Source organism: Polypterus senegalus, chromosome 11 (assembly GCF_016835505.1).
Source record: "Polypterus senegalus isolate Bchr_013 chromosome 11, ASM1683550v1, whole genome shotgun sequence".
Lineage (NCBI taxonomy): Eukaryota > Metazoa > Chordata > Cladistia > Polypteriformes > Polypteridae > Polypterus > Polypterus senegalus.
Window position 1 is genome coordinate 49,590,488 of NC_053164.1, and position 25,794 is coordinate 49,616,281.

Here is a 25,794-nt window from a genome sequence, read left to right on the forward strand (position 1 = left end):
CTCAGCCACATTGTGGTTGCGGTGTTGCTACACCTTGTCTTTTAGGGGTTGCCTGGTCCAACACATTGTTACTCCCATTCTCAGGCTACACAGTGATGTCATGTTCGATACTTTTCGCGCAATAGTTTAAATGCTAGCTTGTGAAACGTCATATACATAAATATGGGTCACCCTATTTAATAGGAAAATGGGGGCTTTTTTACTGTGCTGGAAAAAGAGAAAATTAATTTGTACATTTATTTCAAGTAGAGCAGCCTAGTATAGTATTTTATTTATAGATATTAAAGCTGTTGTGATTGTATCTTTCAGTTTATTGAAAATACTGCCACAAGAATAATTTACCAGGACTATAAGTACAACCACATAACTGTTGTTCTTAAGTTTCTACATTCCCTTCTAGTTAAGGTCATAGCTGATTTCAAACTCTTCATTTCAACATATCAATTTTAAGCACTCTGTTCTCATTTATTTTTTCAGATCTTATTAATAAATACTTATCAGAGCATATATTGCAATCGCATCATGCCTTCTAAAATTTCAAACGATAAATAGAATTATTGAAAGATGTCACACCATTAGTTAGAGGGTGCCCAAAGTGTGGAATGATCTGCGGACTTACTTAAGGAATTCTCACCTCAGTTTCTGCATTTAAATCCTGACTACTCAGTTGTATATTTTGTTATAGCTGCTCACTAGGCTGTTTATATTGCAGTTCTGTTACTTTTTTCCAAATAAAATAACAGTTTGGTCAATTTTCAGATTATGAAATATTACTGACTTGTTACTATTAACTTTCTCTAATTGGTTTCCTGACAATGTGTTATTACTACGTTGTGTGGCTACTGCTTCTGACTATGGAATAAATCATCAGACTAATGGGAAGCTAAGGCATTTAATAGTTATTGACTTAATACCATTCCATCCTCATTCCTGCTTATGAAAGAGGAGATTGTGCAGGAGATTTAAAGGAAGGCAGACAAAGTTCATCATAACTGTGACTTTGTGCATAATACCTAACCAGGTAATCTTCTTAAGTATATTTTCTCCTGGCATGTAATTAAATGCAGATTTTATTTTCCTTTACTCCACTGTCAACTGGCCATAAGTCAGTTGTTATGTTAACTGGAATTTACTTGTATTAAACCACTGAGGAACACTTCTGCTTCTATGTTCTTTGGTATGTGTTTTTATGGATGTAAATATATAAGGAAATGTAACTACTTTTTGTTGAAGAAAGACTCACTGATCTTGACTTTGCCAACGATGCCGTGACCTTTGTGGTGTCAATGGAGGCTCTGATCGGAGCTCTCGAGAGACTGAGCGAGGAGTCTTGAGTGTCTGGGCTTGTGACTGTCCTGGATAAAAACCAAGATCCAGGCCTTTAATGACCTCCTGTCTGTGGAGAGAATGTCAACTGTGTCGAGAGGTTTACTTACCTCGGTAGCAACATTCATGTCTCTGGTGACTCTTCCTATGAAGACAGTAGGCGGATTGGGAGAGAATGGGGAGTCATGTGGTCCCTGGAAAGGGATGGGTGACATTCCTGTGATCGTAGCAAAAGTAGAAGGTCCAAGTGTTTAGAGTCCAGGTGCTTACTGTTTGCAACATTGGTTGTGAGCCATAGGCTCTATTCAGTGACCTGAGATGAAGACTATGTCTCTTTAGAGAATCCTTGGGTACTGCTAGTTTGACTTTGTGTTGATCGAGTGGTTGCTCACGGAGTCCCAAATGAGGTACGTTGCCTGCATTGTGAGGGAGCATTGGTTACGGTACTATGGTCATGTGGCGAGATTCCCTAACGGTGGTCGGGCTCACAGAATTCTCATTGTTGAGGACCCAAGTGGCTGGGCCAGGCCAACGGGATACCTATGTAACATCTGGGTGAAGCAGATAGATGGTCATTTCCTGAGGTTGGGACAAGACCGCGTGTCTGCCTGGGGGATGCCAGCTGGGATCCTGAGCTGTTTCATAATATGGTGGGCGCGGTAACATGCTGTATGAGTGCATGCTCCCCAACCTGACCTGACCTGACATTGCATTTGTACTTCATGAAGATTTTAAAATTAATTGATTTCTGAAAAACGTGTACTATTTGCAAAGGGGAAATTTGACCAGAAGAATATACAACAAAATTAGACATGGAGACCACTGCAAGTCAGCATATGTAAAGCATAAGTAGATGAATCATATTATACTGTATAAAGATACATAGTCTACGAACAAAACACACACCAATATCATACAGTTACAGCACTTTATGTGACCTAAGCGCACTTCGCTGCAGCTCAGTTCAATTTGTATCCCACTGAACAACAAGTCCCGTTAAATTGCCTGTTGATCTTCTGTCAGCGCCCCCTGTGTATTCCAGCTGACTGCTAGGAGGTCCATGTAGTAGCACTGAGACGGGTTCATCCCAATAAAAGGCTTGTTTATTGATCTACAATATATAGCATCAGTGCACTCTAACAACCTAAAGAGACCAATCATTTCACTTCCCCATTTAAATTTATGGGGCAGAGGAAATACCTTCAAAACTGATAAGAAACAGCAACATGATGCACCTGGCTTATGACACACCTGGCATCCATCCTGAACACTGTTGGTATCAAGGTATCAGCAAACACTATGACATCCTTCTTCATCACTGAGATGATGCCCTTTACAGGCAAGTATTTACACCTGTGTGGGGTTTTCCAATTTATGTATTTCCTAAGAAAGTTTCCAGCCCCATTCTCCAACCTTCCTGATATAAAGAATGTGCTCTTTTTCCGTGTCGTATGGCTTCTGCTATTCAAACATCTAGTCCCTCCCTGCACAAAAGAAGCCATTTAACCTTTGTGGCAAGTGGCCGCCACTTCTGCTCACTGGTCAGGTTCATGTAAGGGATGGGGCCGGCCACATGCACAACTAACCAGCATGGAAGCAGAGCACAAGAAACCTTAAAGATGTCTAACCCTGCCCCCATACACGTGAAATAATAACAAAAGATTTACTAATAATTACAAAATGTTTCTACCTTCTTGATGGAGGTAAAAGTTGTCAAAAACTACCCAGACAGATCAGAAACAAAAAATAGGCCCCTACTGCAAGACTGCAGCAAGTAAACAACAACTAGAAACAAAAAACAAGGTAGTAATCACCTGAAAATTAAGCAGAAACTTCAAAGCAGGTAAAAAAAAACTACAAAAAGGAGGTTTCCTTACAAAACACAGAAGGTGCCAGTCGCCAGAACAAGTTGCAGAATTCCTTAAAAAAAGAGGAGATGCCAATTGTATGCAAACAACAACAAGGTGAGCCAACCTGCCTGCCACCTGCTGACTAAGCAAAAAATACAAAGACAACGTCTCATTGCAAACATACAAGGTTTCAGACCCCTGCACAGATTGCAAAAATCCTTTAAAAACAAAGAAAAGACAGCTATCTTCAAAAACACAAAATGCCACCATGAGTAGAGTATACAAACATACATATTTAAGTATAAGGCATCTGCAGACTGAAGAAAAACAAAAAAAATTGCCACCCCACAAAAAAGAGGAAACATACAAATACTAGTATGATTTCATTGTTCTTATAATCATTACCATTGCTGTTATTAGAATAATCTTGTTACTAATACATAATACCACTAGCTGTTATTAACAGAAGTCATTTAATAGTCTGGGGAAAGTGAAAAATTATGGAAAAAATGGAACCAAAGATTGGAGCTTTCTGAGCCTACAGCCAAACACTCATGTTGCCTCATTCAGATTATGAAGGACTTGCAGTCATTTTCTAGTCCTGCCTGTAAACATTTTTTTGTACTTTGCTACAATATTTTCTTGCAGACTTAGCAAACAGGTAATCTGTGATCTTCGCAGAGTCAAAGAATGCTTGAGAGACTGAGCGAGGAGTCTGAGTGTCTGGGCTTGCAAGTGTCCTGGATAAAAACCAAGATCCAGGCCTTTAATGACCTCTTGGGCACAGCCATCAGCAGTGTGTCTGTTTGCAGAGAGAGTGTCGACCTTGTTGAGAGGTTTACTTACCTTGGCAGTGACATTCATGTCTCTGGTGACTCTTCCTATGAAGTCAGTAGACGGATTGGGAGAGCATGGGGGGTCATGAGGTTGCTAGAAAGGGGTGTGTGGCGCTCCTGATATCTATGCAAAAGGACGAAGGTCCAAGTCTTTAGAGTCCTGGTGCTTCCTGTCTTGCTATAAGGTTAAGAGACATGGACGCTATCCAGTGACCTGAGATGAAGACTGGGCTCCTTTGGTACTGGGTCTCTCCTCAAAATCCTTGGGTACCATAGGTTTGACTTTGTGTCGAATGAGTGGTTGCTCATGGAGTCCCGAATGAGGCACATTACCTGCTTTGTGAGGGAGCGTCAGTTACAGCACTACGGCCATGTGGCGCATTTCCCCGAGGGTGATCCAGCTTGTTAGATCCTCATTGTTGGGGACCTGAGTGGCTGGACCAGGTCAAGGGGTCACCCACGTAACACCTGGCTGCGGCAGATAGAGGGTCATTTCCAGTGGGTGGGACTGGACCGCGTGTCTGCCTGGGGGGTTGCCATCTGGGATCCCGAGTTGTTTCGTTGTGTATCGGATGTGGCAGCGCACTGTACCAGTGCATGCTTCCTAACTTGACTTGACTTGTATAAGATTAGCTTTGTTGTGTCTAGTTATTTAATGTTTGCTCCTTGTTTACTTTATGTGGAGTCACTTGACAATGCAGCTGGCGGACCATTCCCATAGGTCCTTAAGAGGAAGCTGCAGATGAAACAGCTGCTTTGGCACTGAGATTTCTCCTGTCTTGTGGATTACATTTTTCAGTTCAATTTTTTACATTCCCTGATTTCCACTGAGAACATCAGTGGAAATTATGGGGAAGTACTGTACATTTAAGGAAGCACGTCTTTATAAAACGAGTTGTGCAACTCTCGAACACTCTACAGAGACACGTAGTTGAAACAGAAACCTCAATAACCTTTAAGAAGAGTCTGGATGAGATATTGGGACAGTTTAGCTGTTAGCTAAAAATAAAGGCTTGATGGAATAAATGGTCTCCTCTTGTTTGTCATTTGTTATGTTTCTTATGTCTCCAGTTGCTCCTGCTATTTTAGTTTAGCCAACTAAACCAATTTGTGTTACTGTAAGTAAGAAGCTGCCAGTCTCAAGTGTCTGTTCTTTTGGACTTCTACAAACAGCACCTACTTCTGCCTTTTTAATTAAGCCACCAACCAACAATAAAATTCTGCAACAAAAGTCTGAGATATCCTACAGTAAGTATAATGCACTGCTTGCATGTTAACTTATTTATCTTACTCAACTACCTTCCTTACTCAGTGTGAAAGTGATGCCTTGTATTATCTAAAATGAGAATAAATAAAATTTCCACTGCTTCTTAAGAATTTGGCAAGAATGTTGATCTAAAATAAGTCTGCCTTGATTATCTTGTGTTTGTTTTCATTTTTCCTTTTGATGTCCTGATTTACATGAGTAGCTTACCTGATATTGGGCTCTTTGTTCATGTACAGTATTTCTCTAAACTTTGGGAGGGGGGCTGAGTATGTTTTCATTATTTTACTAATGTTTTCACTTTTTTACTAATTGCATTGAGCTTTCTTTTACTTATTGCATCAACTACTATAAGATTAAATATAACTTACTATAAAAAAGAGAAAATTACAGACACAACTTTCTTAAGGTCTTTAATATTGCTTAATGTATACTTTAAGTAAAACTAAGTTCATTTGGTAAAAGTATCACAAAAGTAGCATATTCTATTTATTTATTTTTATTACTAAACTGGACAGCAGAATCAGGCATAAGGCTCCTGGGGTGTTGTAAAAACCCAGGTTGTGTTTTTAATCTTGAGCAGTTATTTTTACATTGTGGCAAATGATGAGACCAAGAATAATGAACATCTTCATCAAGCACACACTAAACCCTTGCTTCTTCATAATTTGTTGCCATTCGATTACTCACCTTGGCCTTTGCATCCGCCTGCGCTTTATTTTGCAGTAAGAACTTAGCCACCTCATTGTGTCCAGCACGGGCTGCCATGTGCAGTGGTGTTTCCACTTTCTATAGTTCAAGAATGAAAAAAGTCACACAGATCAATGTGCATTTAAAATGCACTTGTATCCAGTATACAAAGAAAATATTTGAGCTAAAATACTAAATTTCACCCCTAAGGGAATAGTAACATGATTCTGTGTCCTCTCAAGGGTTCCCAAAGAAAATAACTCAAGAAAGTATCTAGAGGATTGTTTAAATCAGCAAGAGGCTGCCGAGAGGAATACATTTTGAATGAGAGCTCAATAAATATAAACAGTAACACATGAGGACAGTAGTGTCAGGAACCTGACACAAGCCCTTCTTTTGCCATTAACTGAGATCATTTCAAGGTCTTAAATGACAATGAAGTAAAGTACATGGAAATGTCAGACTAGTCTTTCTCTTATGCAGCACGGCTTTTATACCCAAAACCCTATCAATCTATCATAATTTGTATCCTTATTTTCTTCCCTCAGAGTAATCCTCATATTCACAACACTTTTCAGGTAGGCATGCGATCTTTCCCATTTATACCTTTCTTCAATTCAATTTTATTCTCTTCATACTATTTTGTCTAATGCATATACATAGGTTGCACATTGGTATGCATATCTATGACCTCGTTTACCTTCAGCAATACAACTTCACTGTATTCTTGTTTATGACTAAATCTCTCCTTCATATAACAGGCTTATAAAAGCAATCAGTCGCTCAATATTTCAAATTTAAGTTCAAGTTTATTCTCATGCTCACCTACTATAATAAAAGTCTTACTTGGAGTTAATGGAGTGATTTTAAAGTGGGAGCAGCAGCTCTATGATTCTTTCACCCTAATTATGTCGCAATATGGAAAACATCTTCACTTACCACATTGGAAACATTAGGAGAGGCTCCTCTCTGCAGCAGAATTTTGGCTATGTTAAGGTTTCCCATAAAGGATGCTACATGCAGCGGTGTCAAACCTGACTGTGAAAACACATGAAAAGATGGGGTGAATAGCTCATTTATTTAAATCTGACATATCTCACAAGTTTTATAGTCAGGCATGAAAGTTGGTGAAACCATTGTAGTTTTAGATTTTTTTAAACCACAAAATAGATATTTTAATCACAATCTTCCTAATTAAAAGTACAGCTAGGCAGAAATTTTGAGTATTTTGAAAAAAAGAAAACATCATGCAGCAAAAGAATATACATGGGAATTATGCAAGGGCAAAAATAACTAAAAACCTTAGTGATGAAACACAGTTTCTACTTCTCTTTAGATTGCAAATGCTAATGTTAAAAAGGTCTGAATATAAGCACATCTTAACTAAAATAGTTCTGGTCTCTTTCCATGTGCTCAAGTCAGTTGTTGACAGGCTAATAAATGTCTCGTCACCCTCGGGCCCCAGAAGCCCCACGTGTGAGTTATCCTGAATACCTCTATAAAGTGTTGTGCAATGTAAATGTTTCTCCCATTTCTTCTCTTCACCTTCCATGTCACAAAATGGAGTTTTTTTTTAGCAGAAGATGTTCCAAGTGAATTTATTTACATGATGCTCAAAAACTTTTTGTACAAGAGATTTGATGGATTACTAATGCGCACTAATGATTAAGACATCCAATCGTTTGCTTTTGAAAAAGTGACAAATTGCCACCAAACAATAATAAAAATATATATATTTTTTAAATTTTATTTTATTAATTTTATTACAATCCATACATAGCAATCAAGTTTTTACAAAAAAAAAGAATTATGTTAAGAACAGATCGATCCCCACCCTTGAGAGAGAGAGCAAGCCAAACGGTGTAAGATTTAAGGCTTGTAAACATACCTAAATTAATAAATTCTCTGTGCTTTAAGAGCTTATTTTAAAATATTACTGATTAGATCCTGCCATGTTTTGAAAAAAGTCTGTACAGATCCTCTAACTGAGTATTAGATTTTTTCCAATTTCAAATAATATAACACATCTGTTTCCCACTGACTTAAAAGAGGAGAGTTTGGGTTCTTCCAGTTTATCAGAATGAGTCTGCGTGCCAACAGTGTAGTGAATGCAATCACAATTTGTTTGTCTTTCTCCACTTTAAACCCATCTGGAAGAACCCCAAACACAGCTGTTAATGGGTTAGGAGGGATTGTGAGTCCAAGACTGTCTGAGAGGTAATTAAAAATTTTTGTCCAGAATAATGTTAATTTGGAGCAGGCCCAGAACATGTGACCTAGTGAGGCTGGGGCTTGGTTGCAACGTTCGCAGGTTGGATCATGCCCTGGAAACATTTTGGAGAGTTTTAGTCGAGACAGATGTGCTCGATATATAATTTTGAGTTGTATAATTGTATGCTTTGCGCATATGGAGCTTGAGTGAATTCTCTGCATTGCTACTTTCCACTCCTTTTCTGATATATTAATTGAGAGATCCTTTTCCCAGTGTCCTCTTGGATCTTTGAAAGGAAGGGATTGTAAAATGATTTTATATATTGTAGAGATGGAGTCTAATTCCTCAAAATTGAGCAATATTTTTTCCAGTGTGGATGAGGGTGAACGATGAGGAAAATCTGGAAGGTTCTGTTTAACAAAGTTCCTGATTTGAAGATAGTGAAAGAAATGTGTAGAATAATAATATTTTTTTATGTGTTGCCTTTCCCCTGCTCAATGCACATAACATTAAGATTTTTTAAATTAACAAAAGAATTTATGCACATAATTTGAGGCCTGCTTCATCACCGATTTTACAAATAACAAATTTTTAAATGTGTTAATGGCAATAAGAAGCAACAGGAATAAAAAAAAAAAAACCTGCTTCTTGAAAAGTTTAACTTCAAATTATTTAATGCTGTCGGTTAACTTGTAAAAGTATAGAATATTTGTTTTTACCTTTGTCTTCTCTTCAAGAGATATGAGTTGCCTGCCTCCTTCATCTTTCAGTTGGTATAATTAATTCATTAGAAACATTATTAGCATTAAAATTATATTTATGGCGTCTATGAATAAATAACATCTGAATTTAAGATGGATTTTTAGAAATACACGTGAAATGAGTCAGAGTGGATCCATTGTAACCCTGAGGTATAAAACAAAAAATCTTAACTATTTGGCCTTGTTTCAAACTCGACTGCTCACACCAAGAGATATGTTAGTAAGTTCATTATTAATCAAATATAAAGTTTTTTACTTGTAAATTTAGACTTACTGTTAAATATTGTATTGATATTTTACTGAACAGTGTTTTGTTTGTCATCTTGTTGAGAGATATTTAAATTGCATTTGTTTTCAAATTCTGCATATCAAATTTTTCATTAAATATTCAAATAAAGCACAAATTCATATGTCTGAGTTATTTGGGCAAAATTAGTCATTAGATTAATTAAGAAAATAATGGATAGATTAATCATTTACAAAAGAAATAATCTGAACAAACCTGAAAGGTAATGAAAGTCTGTTTTCTGCAATGATTAGTCTAAGGGCTCGTTTATACTTCACGCTCAGAACGTGTACGTGCCCGCATCATGGATGCCACGCATTTCCAGTGTTCATTTGATACGTCCTCTGAGCAGGTCCTCAGAAATTAATGCGACATGTGCGTTAGTTGCAGTACCAACAAAAAGTCGGGAGGCGTAGTGTGCTAAAAGTTGAAATGTGACTACATGTGACAGAAAGCTTTGTGGATCCTACGAGATCGGTTTGCGCGCTTCGATGTTTGATGAATGGTTTGATGTGGTGAAGCAAAATGCCGACATACAAATGTATTCGTGGTGCTTTTATATTCAAGCATCGCATATTCCCGATCGTAATGACACGATACATTTTAAAAGTCTCACATATCGTCTTCTGAGCTTTTCTAGGGCGTCCATCCGGTCTTGACAGCAGCGGATAGCCAGCTATAGATCGCCACAGTGAACATATTAAATGTATGATAGTCCAACTTTCTGCATATTTAGAATCCTTAGATTTATACTTGATATCACTTTCATGATGAAATGCATTAAAGTATGTACCGGTATGTTACATTTTACAGATAAATCGGTATTTTCGTTTAAATAATGAACACTGTTAATAATTACACACATGGGGGTGACACGGTGGCGGAGCGTTAGCGATGCTGTCTTGCAGGGAGTCACGTCGCTGATATTCCCTGCCTAGAGTTTGCCTGTTTTCCTGCTGGGTTTCCTCAGTGTACTCCAGTTTTCTTCCAAAGGTATGCAGATTTGGTTATACTAAAATGACGTGAGTGTATGTGAGTGCTTGTATTCACCTTGCGATGACCTGATGCCTCGTCCAGGGATTGTTTCTGCCTCGTGCCCAATGCTACCTGAAATGGACGAATCCCTGGACTGATAGAATTAATCATTAAACATCCTTTTCAGAGATATTGCTGTAAGGTGTCATCGGAATTTAATGGGCGTTCCAGGCAATTCACAACACAGCGAAGTCAAACCTGTTCTCACCGTGATAATATCTCACACTGCCACCAGGTGGATTCCTCCAGATTTACGTAAAGTACTCGCGCAAGTATAAACGGTACAACGTTTGCGTAGCAGGAGCGTCCGCTGGAGCATGCGTCGCGTTGCGTGAGGTATAACCTCGGCCTAAATGTAACTATTTTGGAAAAGCAGGAGGCCCTATTTTTAGCAAACAGCCAACACTGCCTACCACCAGCACCACCCTATCATTACTGTCACTCATGATGGTGGGACTGTTCTTGTATATGGCTCATTTTTTTACTCTGAGCCTGGACAATTTGACATGATTAAGAGAATCATGGATTCTGAGAAAAAACTTTTGGAACAAAAGACGTGTCTGAGGATTATTGAAGGAATGAAAACAGGACCAGGAGAGTGTCAAAAGACAGAGACAAGTCAAATCAATGATGTGATATTAAAAAATGGAAACAGAAACCAAGTGGCAAGTTAGGACCAAAACAAATTTAAAACCAGAAGCACAAACCTAGCACTATGGCCCATGAACCTTAACTCGAAACAAACTAAAGAGAAATGTTTCCTACAATGTGAATCCACCAAGAGATGATGCCTACTGAGGCTGCTGCATAGAAATATTGCAAAAAGGTTTTGTAGCAGATTCTTGTAAATGAGGGGTGGGTAGATGTCAAAGTCAGTGAGATTTCAGACAAAACACTTATTCATCACAAAGGTTTCCATTTAATTCAATTATTTTTTACACAAAAATAACCTGGTTATTTGTTAAATGTAACAGTCAAATAATCTATGAGTTCAAATTCCTTCTTATATATGAGAAGTCTTTAGGATATTTATTTATTTATTATCATTAATATTATTATTGTTAATGACCATCTTGAAGGGTTCACACACTTTCAAGTATGACTGAATGAACATTAAATTACTGAAAGAAGGAATGAAATATAAATTTCTGATTCACTGAACTGCACTGAACTGAGTAAAGCGAAGGCAACTGAAATCTGAAAGTTCACATTTCCAAAGAGTAAAGCAGTGGCACTTGAGCATGTAACAAGATCATATTCTCTATCAAAAAGCATTGTGTTATGGCTAAAACATGGGCCCAATTTTAATATCGAAAGTAGGGAAGAATGTTTATTAATATTGTTGAAACAGGGAAAAGTCAGATTTCCTCATACTCAATTTTAGCTGATTCTATAGAGGGAAAGTTTGCAGTTTTAAGGTCAGGATGCCATGCTATGTTATTTACATCTGAGCCATCAATGGTCATCTTTAATAAAAATAAAATAGACAATATACTGGTCTTATAAAATGGCCTAAGACACAGACTTATTATACATTATACCCAAACACTAGATTTTGACTGACATCTAAGATAATGGGAATAAACTTATAGGAATCTTTTTACATTCAACATTATTGGGTGAAGCAACAATAAAAAAAGATTTGACTTTATGGAAATGATTCTGTACCCTGTTTATATCTAGCAGGCTGGGGTAAAGCTGCAGGCCTGTAAAATGTGGCAGAATCCCATGAAATAGCTATAAATCTCTCCATACTCTAAACTATAACAGGATAATAGCCCTAGGTGGTAACTGTGAAGCTAATACATCCATATTTACTTGCCACATAGTCTTTCATTCAGAAATATCAGAATTAGACAATATCAAAATAAAGGTACAATTCTGCAATGACAATCTTAAATGGCAACATTCATTTTGTAAAGTTGCTACTGACAGATTTAAAGATACCTCTGTTACAGCCTCAAGTGATGCAGAGTGTTTCAGCAGCAGCTCCATAACTCGAATATGGTTCTTTTTGCAGGCGATGTGTAGCGGAGTGAATCCATTCTGAGAAATAAGTAGAGAAAAAGAAGCAATCAGAACAGATGCCGATAGATTATTCTATTTAAATATTTAACTACTCAAGCTATTTTGATCCCTAATCAAAAGTAAATATCTACAGAATATATATCAGGCAGTATAATATAGTTTTTTCACATTCTTACTGTACATACATCATTTGGAAATGCAATTTTCAATTAGCAAAATTAACTAACCAGTGCACGGGCATTGGGCTTGGCACCCTTGTCCAAAAGAACTTTAGCCATTCTGTGATGCCCACAGTGTGCTGCCACATGTAGTGGAGTCAGATGATCTAAAGTGATATCGTCAATATCAGCATTATACTGAAGGAGCTGCCGCACACAATCAAGATGATCTCCTTGTGCTGCCATGTGTATTGGAGAGAGCCCATTCTTGAGGAGAAAGATGAAAAGGTTATTTCATTCCACAGCTTTTCTTACTTTCATCCAAAATGTCCAACGTACTGTAAACATTATGGACAAGAAAGGCACCTTTTACACACGCATGATGCCCTCAAGTCTCTATGAGGCACCATTATTTCACTAGCATTTTCAGGCTTATTTTCGAGCAAAGAATTCTTGAATGCCAACCTTGGTTTTGGCCTGGATTGGTGCACCATGGTCCAAAAGGATCTCAATGATTCTGACATGCCCATTCCGTGCCGCACAGTGTAAAGGTGTCAATTCATCCTGAACACCAAGAAAATTAACATTACAGCCTTTGGCTTTAACATAATGTATGATTACACTAGTGACAGATTAATGAAATAGGAGAGGCAAGCAGCCAAATAAGAGTCACCTTGGTCTTGGCGTCAATCTGAGCACCTCTGTCCAGCAGGAGTCTCACCATGATTATATTCCCTCTACGTGATGCAATGTGAAGAGGAGTGATTCCATTCTGTAATGCAAATCATAAAAAACTGTTTCTACCTCTAAAGGTAACAAAGCAGCAAGACCCAGAAAGACTGGTTAAAAAAAGGTTTTTAGCCCTATGACTGAATGACTGTGATCAGTTAACACTGAGACTGTTAAATGGGATAATCTGGTACTGCTTTATTGCAGATTGTTGAGTGCTGGTGTATGTTATATTATTTTTCTATACTCTATTTGACTCATGGTATAACTGTATTTTCCATTTTTTATTTATTTTAGTTTTTGGCAGATTAGACTCCAGTGACCCAAATTCAAATTTTTGTCCATTTACTGTGTGCTTTTTGCATGTTGTTGTTGTTCTCCCTTTGCACACATTTATTTTGTCTAGGTATTTTCTCATCTCGAAAATATGCAGGATGGGTTAACTGATCTGCAGTTCTAAACTGTTCCAGGGTGAAGGAGGTTGTCCTGCATTGGGCTTGTGCGCTGGTTCGGGGAGGTTTCTGATGTGTGCCTTATGCTGTTAGAATAGACTGTACCCCTCTCTGATTTCAAATTAGCATAAGAAGAAAATGGATGGATGAACAAAGTTTAGCACAGCAGTCTTACATCCCAAACGACATGGATAAAAACCGTTTTATTGTATCTATGTGCATCAAAAAACAGTATAATCATAGACAGCAATTGAGCTGACCTAGAGTTTATTACATTTAAATACTGAACATTCCTTCTTCTGAGAAAGATAGCAGTAGTGATTATCACTGCTGTCTACATACTGTACCAGCTAATGTTGAAGCTAGCATAGCTCTCGGTATCCTGCCAAACGCTATAAACAAACACCAACAGGCTTATCATGATGGCTTTCACATCATAGAAAGTACACCTGAGTATGTCTACTCCAATATTATACGTACATATAGCTATACCCCTCCCCCACTCTCTCTACTCCTCATTCACTCATACACCCCTCAGCAGAAAAATAAAGCCATACATAAAGTCTGTTAAAACATGGCATCTCTCAACTACAGGTGCCTCATGTATAAGTGGTGCATACACACTAAAATATTGCATAATATTGTGAATTTCCCCTTGGGATTAATAAAGTAATAAAGTCTATCTATCTATCTATCTATCTATCTATCTATCTATCTATCTATCTATCTATCTATCTATCATTACCACGTTCACTTTGAGATGTATAAAAAGTAAAGTTTGCCTAAAGCCACACACATTTTTATGGTAGCCTCATACCGTGCATACACAAGTTTCTGCGTGGTGCTACTGTTTCTGCTTCTGCGTAGTGTCCCTTTTTTTTTTTAGATTTGCATCTATGATGCAGAATTTATCAAATACACCAAAATTAATTGCATATCCACCCATCCGTCCATTATGCATCCTGCTATATCCTAACACAGGGTCACAGGGGTCTGCTGGAGCCAATCCCAGCCAACACAGGGCACAAGGCAGGAGCAAATCCCCGGGCAGGGCACCAGCCCACTACAAGGCTTAATTGCAAATTGTTTACAAATTTAATTCACTTGACTGTAATAATTTTGTAACAATATAATAGTGCACAGAATGGCCAAACTTTTCCAACTACCAGAGCTGCTTTAGTGTTGTTAGGAGACATCTCAAATGGTAGAATTAGAAGACATTGCATATTTACAGATGATGATGACTAGCTTCTAAGTCAATTTCAATTTCTTAGAGCTATCCTCTTGGGTTTTTAGTCACAGGAGTGTTTCAATGTGAACTTGCTGACTGATCGAGTATTGTGCAATCATCACTGAGTCGTGCCATTCCATCTGTATGGGATTGTACAATCTGCTTCTCATCCAGATACAGTATACAAGATTTCCTTACACTGTGGTTGAACTGGCAAACATCAAAACTCAACTCGCAGCAATGTCCAGTTTTCCAAATTTAATTAGAGCTGTCAACTGCACACACATTGCTATTGCAACAGTGCTGGACAAGGTACGTCTGCCAGGTATGAATCACCAAAAGAATGAGCTGACATTGCATCATCTATAGTAGGAAAGCCTACAAAAACAGCAACTCCACACAGTTCCAGGTGCTTTTTCCAACTAGTGCGGCAAAAGGTAAGCAATCTTTTTAAACATGGAGAGTACCTCAAATGTAAACAGCAGAGAATCCATCCATTATGACGCTCAGCGCTGACACTACACTGATAAGGCACCTTCAAAGAATTAATTTGCTTATGTAAATAGAAAGCATTTCCACTCTATTAATGTGCTGCTCTATAATCTACAGAAAGTGTGTCGCATTGTGCAAGCATGTAGCATGCTGCATAATGTGGCACATAATCGTGGCTTGCCTATACCTGAAGAGATGCAGTATGATGAATTTTACCTTGACCCACCAAACAGCCAAATCAGACAGCGGTACAACTTCATTTGAATATCATTAGCAGAACATAAAAACAGGTAATTTGTAAAAACTGGTCCACTAATGATGTCATGGATATAGCTCTCTGGGCCATTTGGATCACCAATTGACAATTGCTCAGCTTTCATATTATTATTCTGGAGACAGTAAACTGTCTAACCAGGCTTTCTATCCAAACCCCCCCCACTCTTCTGTGCCTGGATAAAGGTCTTTCTTATCAATCACCCTCAGACAGTGAAACCTGGCCCCAAGTTTTCCTAAACTTTCTCACTCATTACCAATTCTCCACATGACTGCAGTCCTGCCCACACTAATAACACCATCATCAAATATGCCGATGACACTACAGTTGTTGGACTCATCTTAGAAGGGAACAAGACTTCCTACAGAGAGGAGATCCTGAAACTGGAGCTCATTGCTCATTACCTGACACTGAACACCATGAAAACAAAGGAATATCACCTTTCACTTCAGGAAAAACAATGTAGACTTGGCCCCCCTCCATATCAACAGGGAAGGTGTGGAGAGTGTCCCAGCCTTCAAATTCTTGAGTACCTTCATCTCTGCCAAACTGTGTTGAACTGCAAACACTAAAATGGTCACTAAAAAGGCACAGCAGTGACTTCACTTCCTTAGACAACTGAAGAATAATCTGGATCAAAAGCTTCTGGTAAACTTTTAGAGAGCATGCTGACATACTGTAGCAATGTGTGGTACAGAAGCTGCACTGCAGCAGACAGGAGGGTGCTTCAGCACATCATCAATGCAGTCCAGACGACTGTCAGCTGCTCTCTCCCCTCCCTACAATACTTCCTGCTCCCTTAGCAGGGCAAAAAAAACATTTTGATGGACCCATCACATTCTGGTTTTCACCTGTTTGACCTGTTGCAAACAGAATCGGGGACAGTTTCTTTCCCAGAGCCATAACTATATTGACTCTCAACATACACTCAGCATCTCTCCCTGTGCCTCTGCCTCTGTCTCTCTCCCTCTCTCTTAACTCTCTCCCTCTCTACTCCCCCCACCCCACTCACCTTTTATTTTGGATTGTTAATAATCCTCTATATAATAATCTCAGTCTAGTACAACATTGCTCTATTTGTTCTATGTGCAATATTTTACATTATTAATATTCTCTTATTTAGCATTCATCTCTTCGGTAATTCATGCATGATCAGTAACATTTCTTGTTTAGTAATACCACATCTGTTGCCTAGTAATACCGCATTATTACCTATTAATTAGTATTTTTTATATATTCCTGTATTTTATAGTTACTGTAAAAATGATTGATTTATTCTTTTTTGTTGCATCTGAAGGAGTAGCTGCTCTTTAATTTTGTTATACATACTATAATGTCAATAAAGGCTTCTAATTGTAGCTGACGCTAACACTCTCTGTTTAATATGAACAAAATTAAGTTTGCATGTTATTGTTGTTGTGGATTTCCTTAGTCAACTTGATACATTCCCAGAAATAAAAGATGTATCAGTTTTTTAGCTAGTATCTTTAAATTGATCTTGGATGAGTAGGAATTACTGATAGTGTGGCATGTAATTGACTCAAGCTCAATCCAGGAATTATGACTGTCTTGCACCTAATTTTGTTTAGAGAAGTTTTGGCCTTCTATCACCTTGAAACAGAATAAGCACATTCTGAAAATGAACAGATGAATAGATTTTTGTCAGTTTTATAAATATGGTTACTGCTATACATTTTACTTCTCTACATTGCTTTGTGACATCTATTATCACTAAATGTACTACATAGTGCTCAGCATTGTGTTTTTGCTTCATGAAACGTTGTGTTTTAGCTTTACTACATTTGTATGCAGTACATAAATATTAAAAGCTGAAAGTGTTCATAAGAATTCATGTGAAGGTTGCAGTCACTGATCTGTATGCATCACACATTCACGCCTTTCACTTGATGTGTGTTTGCAAAAAATCTATTCAAAACGATTTACAGATGATTCTGTAAAAGGGAGGCTGCTGCTCCTTGGGATGATGGAGGTGGTGGTGACTGGTTGTCTTGCCTTATAATGATTCTGTTTTTCATTTGTTCTACTATAATCTACCTTTCACTTGTTAACACTGATTATACATACTGCACAACAACAACAACAACACGGAAGTAGGTTAAAGTTTCTACAAGGCTTTCAAATTACAGTATACAGACAAAAGTATTAATGCATTGTTGGCAACACATTAAGCTTGCAAACCGCTACACATAAACTCAAAACCAAAACACATCAGAAATGATATTGCCAAAATCATTGACTGCTGTGTTATAATAAAAAAAAATCTGCTTAATCCAGATCAGGGGTGCAGGAGCCTATCCCAGCTAGCATACTGCACAAGGCAGGAAGAAACCCAGTCCGTCATGGGTCAAAACACACACTCACACACCAAACGCACACACAGAGGACAATTGAGCATCTCCAGTTCACCTAACCTGCATGTCATAGGACTGTGGGAGGAAACTGAAGCACCCAGCAGAACCTACACAGACACAGGAAGAACATGCAAACTCCATGCAGGGAGGACACAGGATGCAAACCCTGGTCTCCTTAGTGTGAGGCAGCAGCACTACTACTGTACCACTGTGCCACACCGCGAACAAATGTAAAGTTTAAAAAAAAATGTTTTCTCTTAGTTAGAGTTGCTGATCTGGTTGTTCTCTGTTGTTCAGACAAAAGGTTACACTGAAAGTATAGTCATACTCTCATTGAGGAAAAGTGCTTCCACATTTGCCAGGGTGTATACATCATATACTGATTCCCCTGCTGCACTCTTTATTCACGTATGGCTGAATGCCTACACAAAATTCCAATTCCACCATTATATTTGCTAACGACACCACCATTGTAGGACTGATCACCAACAATGATGAAACATTTTACAGAAAAGAGATTTGCCATATGACAAGGTGGTGCCAGGACAGTAATATCATTTTTAATGTCAGGAAAATCAAGGAGCTGGTAATAAACTTCAGGAAGTAAGAGACAGACCACACTCTTCTCTGCATCAGGAGGGATGCTGTGGTAAGGGTTAGCAGCTTTAAATTTCTGGGAGTCCTTATCACTTAAAATATGAAGTTGGCACAACACATCTTGACTATTGCCAAGAAGGTTCACCAATGCCTCACCATCCTCAAATGTCTGAAGAAAGTCTGGATCTACTCAGCTTCTATAGGTGCACAAGGGATGATATGCTGGTAAAACACCTTGTTAGTTCAGAGTTACTGGGCACTAAATAAAATGGCAAAGTTAGCTCATAATAGTCCTAGTTCACAGCTCCCTCCTGTCCAGAATATACTTTATATAACAAATTCTGCCATAGAAAGAACTTTTATTAGTAGTCTTAGTTTTTATCCACATGTCAAAAGCCAATCATATTGACAAATGTATGATTGTTTCTTGTGTAAATATGACATATCATTAAATGTATAATAAAAGCTATATTTCTTTCAATTACTTCAAAATTGTGCAGAAATATTTACAAAAAAAAATCCACCAAGGCTTAGACACCCCCATCATTTTGGAAATGTAACTTACATGTTTTAGAAAGTGTCAGAAATGGAATAATCAACTTTCCTGCTGTCTGAATTTCTTATAATTCAATACTATACTCATTTTACCATAATTGAAGAGGCTGATTTTAGGAACACATTTGTCCTTTGTCAGATAAACCAAAACATTCAGCCACAAAGGATTAGTCACAAGAACATTACACCCCATAAATGTTTACTTCCCAGTCACTGTCATTGTGTGTTTGGAGTGCATTTCTGAATGGTTCACCAATTTAAGGATAAGTTCTCTTTTATACACATATACTGGACATACATTCTCCAGATGAAATTGTGCAATATATTTTATGAATTTAAAAAGAATGTGCCTCTTATTGCAGTGTAAAACAGTAGGCATGGGAAACTAGACTCTAAATATGAACGCAAAAGCCTTAAAACTTGCCAAGTACTTCCATTTTCAAACCATTGAAGTATTGATCTAAATCTTAAGGTTGTATACATATTGTAAAACGGAGTACTGTATTTATGTAATTTTCAGCAAAATATAAATATACTTCTTGTGTAATTCTGCAATGTTAAAAAAGACCAGCTGTGTTCTTCACCTTATTGCATGTCTCCCTCATTGACAAACTTTCATCCACCAAATGATTTCATTAATATTTAGATTGCTGTTCCTACTCAGAATGATTTGATTGTTTAGAGTGTGGTCTGAGCCAAAATTATTTTAAAAATATCTGGTATTTTTTAAAATGTACTTTTTGACAATACAAAACACATTGACTTGTCGAGTTCACGTTTCCCACGGGCTAGTTAAGTGCCTTAATATCTGCTTTTGAGTTTGTGTTTTTTAACGTAATATATTACACATCGGCCATGGTGTCATTTTACTTTACTTATAGTAAAATGTTTGCTAGCTAAATGTTAAGCAAACAGTTAAACCAACTGTTATTTTAGTAGACCTGTTAGCTACATGCAGAGCTAGACTGATGCATTGTAATCTTTGAATTTCTATTCCTACATTTTTATTTTGTTTTATTTTATGATCTTCCATTGCAGTTGCACTGACTGGTACATTTAGTGCTGTATGGTTGGCTTTCTGTATGTGTGAGCCTGGGTGATTATTCATACAATCTTCAGCATGTTTGGTTGACACAGCCTCTCGTGACATTGGGCTTGTTGAGTTACAGTGTTAATATGTGGCTCTTTGTTATGTAGAATAGAGTTCTGCTTGTTCTGGTCATTTGCTTGGTGTGTATTTATTGGCAGTTTTATTGGAATCTTGCATTGCCTCTGGTCTTTCGTTGTTCACAGTAATCCTTGGGCTCTATAAACATATCCATTACACACAACTTCACACACTTGAGTAGTTTTGTGCTATTTTACTTCCTTATTCCTTATTATACTGCTGCTGGATTATGTGAATTTCCCCTTGGGATTAATAAAGTATCTATCTATCTATCTATCTATCTATCTATCTATCTATCTATCTATCTATCTATCTATCTATCTATCTATCTATCTATCTATCTATCTATCTATCTATTCATTTCCATAGAAACTCCACAGCTTTTGCTGTGAGCAGAAAAGTGAACAGGAAAAATTTCCTTATCTGCACAAAAATGTTTTTGTTTTTTTTGTTGTCGGCATACCACAGAAACACGGATGGCATATTTTCCAAAGTTGAAACCTTTACCACTTCAAAGTGGACATATTCAGAATGTTTAAGTCTTTGCTATTACATTTGGAACCCCATAGACCCCATTTTAAACTGTTCTCACAGGTATTTTTAAAATTTATACAAAATGTTATACTAATTGACACAATTTCTCGTGGCAAATTAGTACACACAAAAATTGTGAAAAAATAACTTGAAAATTCTCTAACTATCCTGTACCATAAAAAACAAACTTGAACTTGAGAAGTGTGAAAAGTGGAGTCTAACAACAATTAAAAAACATTACATTATGTTATTCGCACAGTACCATATACTTAATATTTAAAGCTTTTAAAGTAGACTTGTGCACAGTTGGTGGTTGGGTAGAAATGCAGCACACAACACCAGTATGGGACACAAGAAATAAGAGAGACAGAGCTGAAGCTGAACATGCCCGACACAAAACAGGACCTCATCTTTCCTTAAAGCCTCAAGTAAGGGCATTTTAGGCAGTTGTAAAAAAGTCTGAGTGCAATTTCCTTTCATCTGTGGGTCATGGAGTCATCTTTATCATGATCTAAATGTCACAACTTTACAAACTGTAAGGATTAAACAGTGTAGGGATTTATATAGCAGCCTCTATCAACATGTAGCATAACTGCACACTTGACGTGATCAGATATGAAGCGGTTTCCAAGAAGGAATGAACAATCTAACATATACTCACAACCATGCCAAGCAACTGTAACAAAACAAAAATATATGTATTCCACATTTATGTCCCCAAGAACACCTTACCTTTGGAGTGAAATTAACATTGGCGCCCCTGTTGATCAGAAGCTGTGCTACATTCAGGTTTTCATAATGAGCTGCAATATGTAAGGGCGTGAATCCGGTCTGCAGAGAGCAAAGGGATGTGGATTAGATCATTGTTGCAAAGGCTCAAAACAAAACTTTTGTATGCATATATTCATTCAATTTGATTGTCTGCTCTTCTTGATGATAGTTGGTGAAGCCATCATTTTACTTAAGAAAATATTTCTTGGACACGACTGAAATAGATCACTCATTTCCTCCAATTACTGAAGCAGTAAAACCTGTCCCCAAGCTGCTTATACAGAAAAAGAAATAAAAGCTCTTCTTACCTTTCTCAAGGATTGGTGCTTAGTGCTAATTCCATCATTTGTGTTTGCTTTTTGGAACCTGCTGGTGTCCAGCTTTCTCTATTATGCAATTTAATACACATCACTATTCAAAGTCATGGCAGTGTTTGATCCTTAATTACCTTGGACAGGACATCAGGATTGGGATCATTTTGAAGCAGCACAGCTGCAGTTCTCGTGTCATCATTTCGAGCAGCTATATGCAGTGCTGGCAGCCGTACTTTCCCTTTGGTTCCATAATTGATGAGCAATGCCACAACATTTTCGTGACCCTGCTGGAGAGCGACAGCCAGTGGAGTAAAGCCATCCTATATGATGAACAGAGAATCAAGAAGCCATATAGGCCCACATTAATATACCACAAATAAAATTTACTGTTTAATAAACAATTAAAAAAAAAAATAGAAAAACTTGTAAAAATAAGGCTATAAAAATGTCACTCCCATTTACCTAACAGAATGTATTAAAGGCTGTACTCCAGAAAATGTATGGAAATCACAAGACGGAAAAGGCTCTCTATAAAACCTTGAAGGAAAAACTTGACTGTTGCTGTTGTGGTCTTTGAAATGATTTACCTCACAAGTCTCATTTTTCAAATCAAGATTAAAGACTCACTATTTTAATCTGACATACCATTATTAGAGCTGCTAATTCATCTGTTAATATTGTTTGTTAGCTGTTTGTCTAAGTATAATTGTGTCCAACATCACGACTGACTTTGACTGGACCTTATCCAATTCTACTCATGGTATCCTCCTCTGGAACTTAATGGTTCCACTTCTATGGCAAGTTGGTAAACTTTGACATCAGTTGTGACACACAAAGAATATCGACTCTAACATGCATTTTACAACATAAGTGCCAGATAACTTAAGTCTGACAAACACTGAATTTGTTGGACGAGATGAGACAAAGTGTATTACTTTATTAGATTTTTAAACTTTAATTTATACAAATGTTGCATGGTGTTATCTCTTACTATTTATTTGGGTAGGAACTGCCAGGTACAAGTGATATGCTATGATAATGGTAATGAGTATATTGTGATTATTTCTTGTTCGCCGTACAGTATGTAGTATTACAATTTAGTTCTGTAATATAACATGCCCTTTCTTGATAAATAATTTAAAAAGTCTTAAATACTGTACAGTTTCCAAATACTGTTACATTTTTTCACCCCTGTTAATCTTAATTGCAGCTCAGGGCAGATTTACAGTCTCTCTAGTCATGTGAGCAATGTGTTAATAATGACTGCCAACAACAGATTATCTCAGTTGAAGTTTTTTGTAGACAAGATCCTTATAGTTCCAAGTGTACAACAGAAAATAACAGACAAGTGACAAAAAACAAAGAATTTATTTTTTCACAAATACCAATGAGCTGAAGAAAAGAGACACAAGTTTGTTCATAATTACCTGACAAAGTATTTTGAATTGCATGTTTCAAATCAAACTCTTTTCTTCCTTGTAGTTAAACACTCAACCAAACACAATCTCTTTTATGAAGCATAACCTCATCTGAACACGATCTGTTTTAATTAAATCTCTGCAGCAGAGATTCATTCTGTATATGAAAAGCTTGTTATTGAACATCTTTTAAAAAAAATATCATTGTGGTCCAAATCTAACAATGGTGAATTGATCAAAAGGCTGGATTCAGCATGAGGGAGATAAGCTTGATACCCCTGCATTAACGGTATACCATACCATACCATCTATGGTAAAGAAGAAGCTAAGTGTTTTTATAGTGGTTTGCCATCTGTATGAATGTTGAAACAATGCATTTTGTTATGTAAGTATTAAATAAAATTAATTGCTTTTAAATTCCTCAAAAGAAAAATTCTTGACACTTTTCGGCAGGTGTCTGATGATGTAAGGTAACAAAAAATATTGCAACAGGACATTTTTGTATATCTGCCGTTTAAAATCTGTTTAAGTGCTCTGAGTCTGTGTGCACAGAAGACCACTGTATAATAATAAATTGAAGTAAACTACACTTTAATTGCTTTTTTATTTTAATTCAGACATTTTTCCATTACGTTAAACAATAAAACAGTAAAAAGTGCAGAATTTAATTTCCATTAACATATATTCGATTGTGGAAATGTAAGATGCCTGGTGATTATTGTGAGCACCAAAAAACAGAAGATGATCCAGAAATCATTGTCAAAACAAGGATCATAATACTGGAAGAGGCAAAACAAGAATGAATAAACAATATTCAAAAAGCAAAACAAAACTGAAATCAGATTCAGAAAAACAGTCTCAACCAGAACATAATTTCCTGCCACTGGGAGCTACTAGAAATGAAGCTAACTATTACTAAGAATATCGAGAGTTTTTGCATCCACCACATTAATAATAAATATTCAGTGACGTCACCAACAAGACAGATTTGGTCAAATGTAGCAAAAATGAGCAATAATAGCACTCAGTTAATCAAAAAGGAACTCACCTCTGTTGCAATGTTCTGATTGGCTCCATTCTCCAACAAGAACTTGACCACTTCGAGATGGTTTTCTTGTGCAGCCATGTAAAGAGGTGTGAAGCCTTTCTGCAAATAACCAAAAATAAAAAAATACTAGGAACAATATATATATATATATATTGGTAAAATTCTGTTACAATGAACTGCCAGGAACCTAAAAAATATTTTGTTGTATTGAATATTTTGTTGTAATGAGATGCTGTATTTGTCACTATAGTGCTTTCTTTCACTTGCATCCAGGCGTTTGCAATCATTTCAGTAGCTTCTTTCACGTTAATTTTAATCTCCTCCTGTCTACAAGTTATGCTGACGAGAATTTTTCTCAGCATTTCCTTGTGATAATACACTTTCAGGGTGTGAATGATGCCCAAATCCAATGGCTGAAGCGCTGCTGAGCAATTGGATGGGAGGAATTCAACGCGAACATTATATAAATGTGGAAGCATGTTGTGGGCAGCACAGTTATCAATCAGAAGCTGAATGATACATTTCTTCTTCCTTGGGATCACTTTCACCCAACGGGAACAACATGCTGAAGTGCGTCCCGAAGCGGATTGCCGTGTCTGTGTAAGATTGCTTGTCCGTTGCCGGGGTAGGGCAACAGCAGGCTCACTGCACTACATTGAAGTGACACAGAAGCAAATCCTAAAAGACTGGGGCCACACTATAAGTCCCTGTCTTGCACCCCAAAACATGAGGCTGAGTCTCAGTACTTTAGCAAAACCAGCTTTCTTTAGCTTGAAACAGGAACAGCATGGTTATTTATTGTAGCTGGATCTGCCACTCTCTGATACACAGACACAGCAGTCAGGCAGGGATGTGGCTAGGTTAGTGGGCAAATAATTTTGTTCCCTGCATTTACAATGTTCCTTGCATCACCCATTGAGATCTTTTCTGCTTGCTTTGGCGGAGAGACGCTGCAGAGCTGTGAGCCTGCTGTTGCCCTGGCACAGATAAACAGTCTTCCACAGACATGGTGATCGCACTTCAGGACGCTCTTCGGCATGTTGCCCAGTTGGGGGAGGTACCAAGAAAGCTTAGAAACCTCACATTTTCTTGAATGAGTGCCACATTAATAGGAATGTATCTTGAATGAGCAGCACTGAACCACATAAAAACGGCTTTTTCGACATCTTCAAATGCAGAAGTTCGCATACGTTTGCAACCTGAGATTTTTCTTATTTTTTTGCTCGGTCTTTCAAGAAAGTTGACAGTGTCGCTGGTGAAATTCCGAATTCACTGGCAACGTCTTTTTTCTTTTTGTTATCGTTATCTGTTATTGTTTTTTCGTGTCTGTTGTTTCTATAGGAGGCTGACAATAAGTTAAATTCCAATGGATGTTTTTCAAATGTTAACGAGC

The 25,794-nt window shown here is 37.4% G+C and overlaps 1 protein-coding gene across 4 annotated transcripts in view; it reads right to left on the reverse strand.

The window, feature by feature from the left end:
• ank1a (ankyrin 1, erythrocytic a) overlaps positions 1 to 25,794 on the reverse strand; it is a 295,220-nt gene that overhangs the window by 140,931 nt on the left and 128,495 nt on the right. For all 4 annotated transcript variants that reach the window (XM_039768574.1, XM_039768575.1, XM_039768576.1 and 1 more), the window contains exons 5-13: positions 24,402 to 24,500; positions 22,070 to 22,255; positions 21,583 to 21,681; positions 13,120 to 13,218; positions 12,912 to 13,010; positions 12,516 to 12,713; positions 12,208 to 12,306; positions 6,906 to 7,004; positions 5,967 to 6,065 (exon numbers count right to left, since the gene is read on the reverse strand). In XM_039768574.1, coding sequence (XP_039624508.1) covers positions 5,967 to 6,065; positions 6,906 to 7,004; positions 12,208 to 12,306; positions 12,516 to 12,713; positions 12,912 to 13,010; positions 13,120 to 13,218; positions 21,583 to 21,681; positions 22,070 to 22,255; positions 24,402 to 24,500 — 1,077 coding nt within the window. The remainder of the gene's footprint in view (positions 1 to 5,966; positions 6,066 to 6,905; positions 7,005 to 12,207; positions 12,307 to 12,515; positions 12,714 to 12,911; positions 13,011 to 13,119; positions 13,219 to 21,582; positions 21,682 to 22,069; positions 22,256 to 24,401; positions 24,501 to 25,794) is intronic.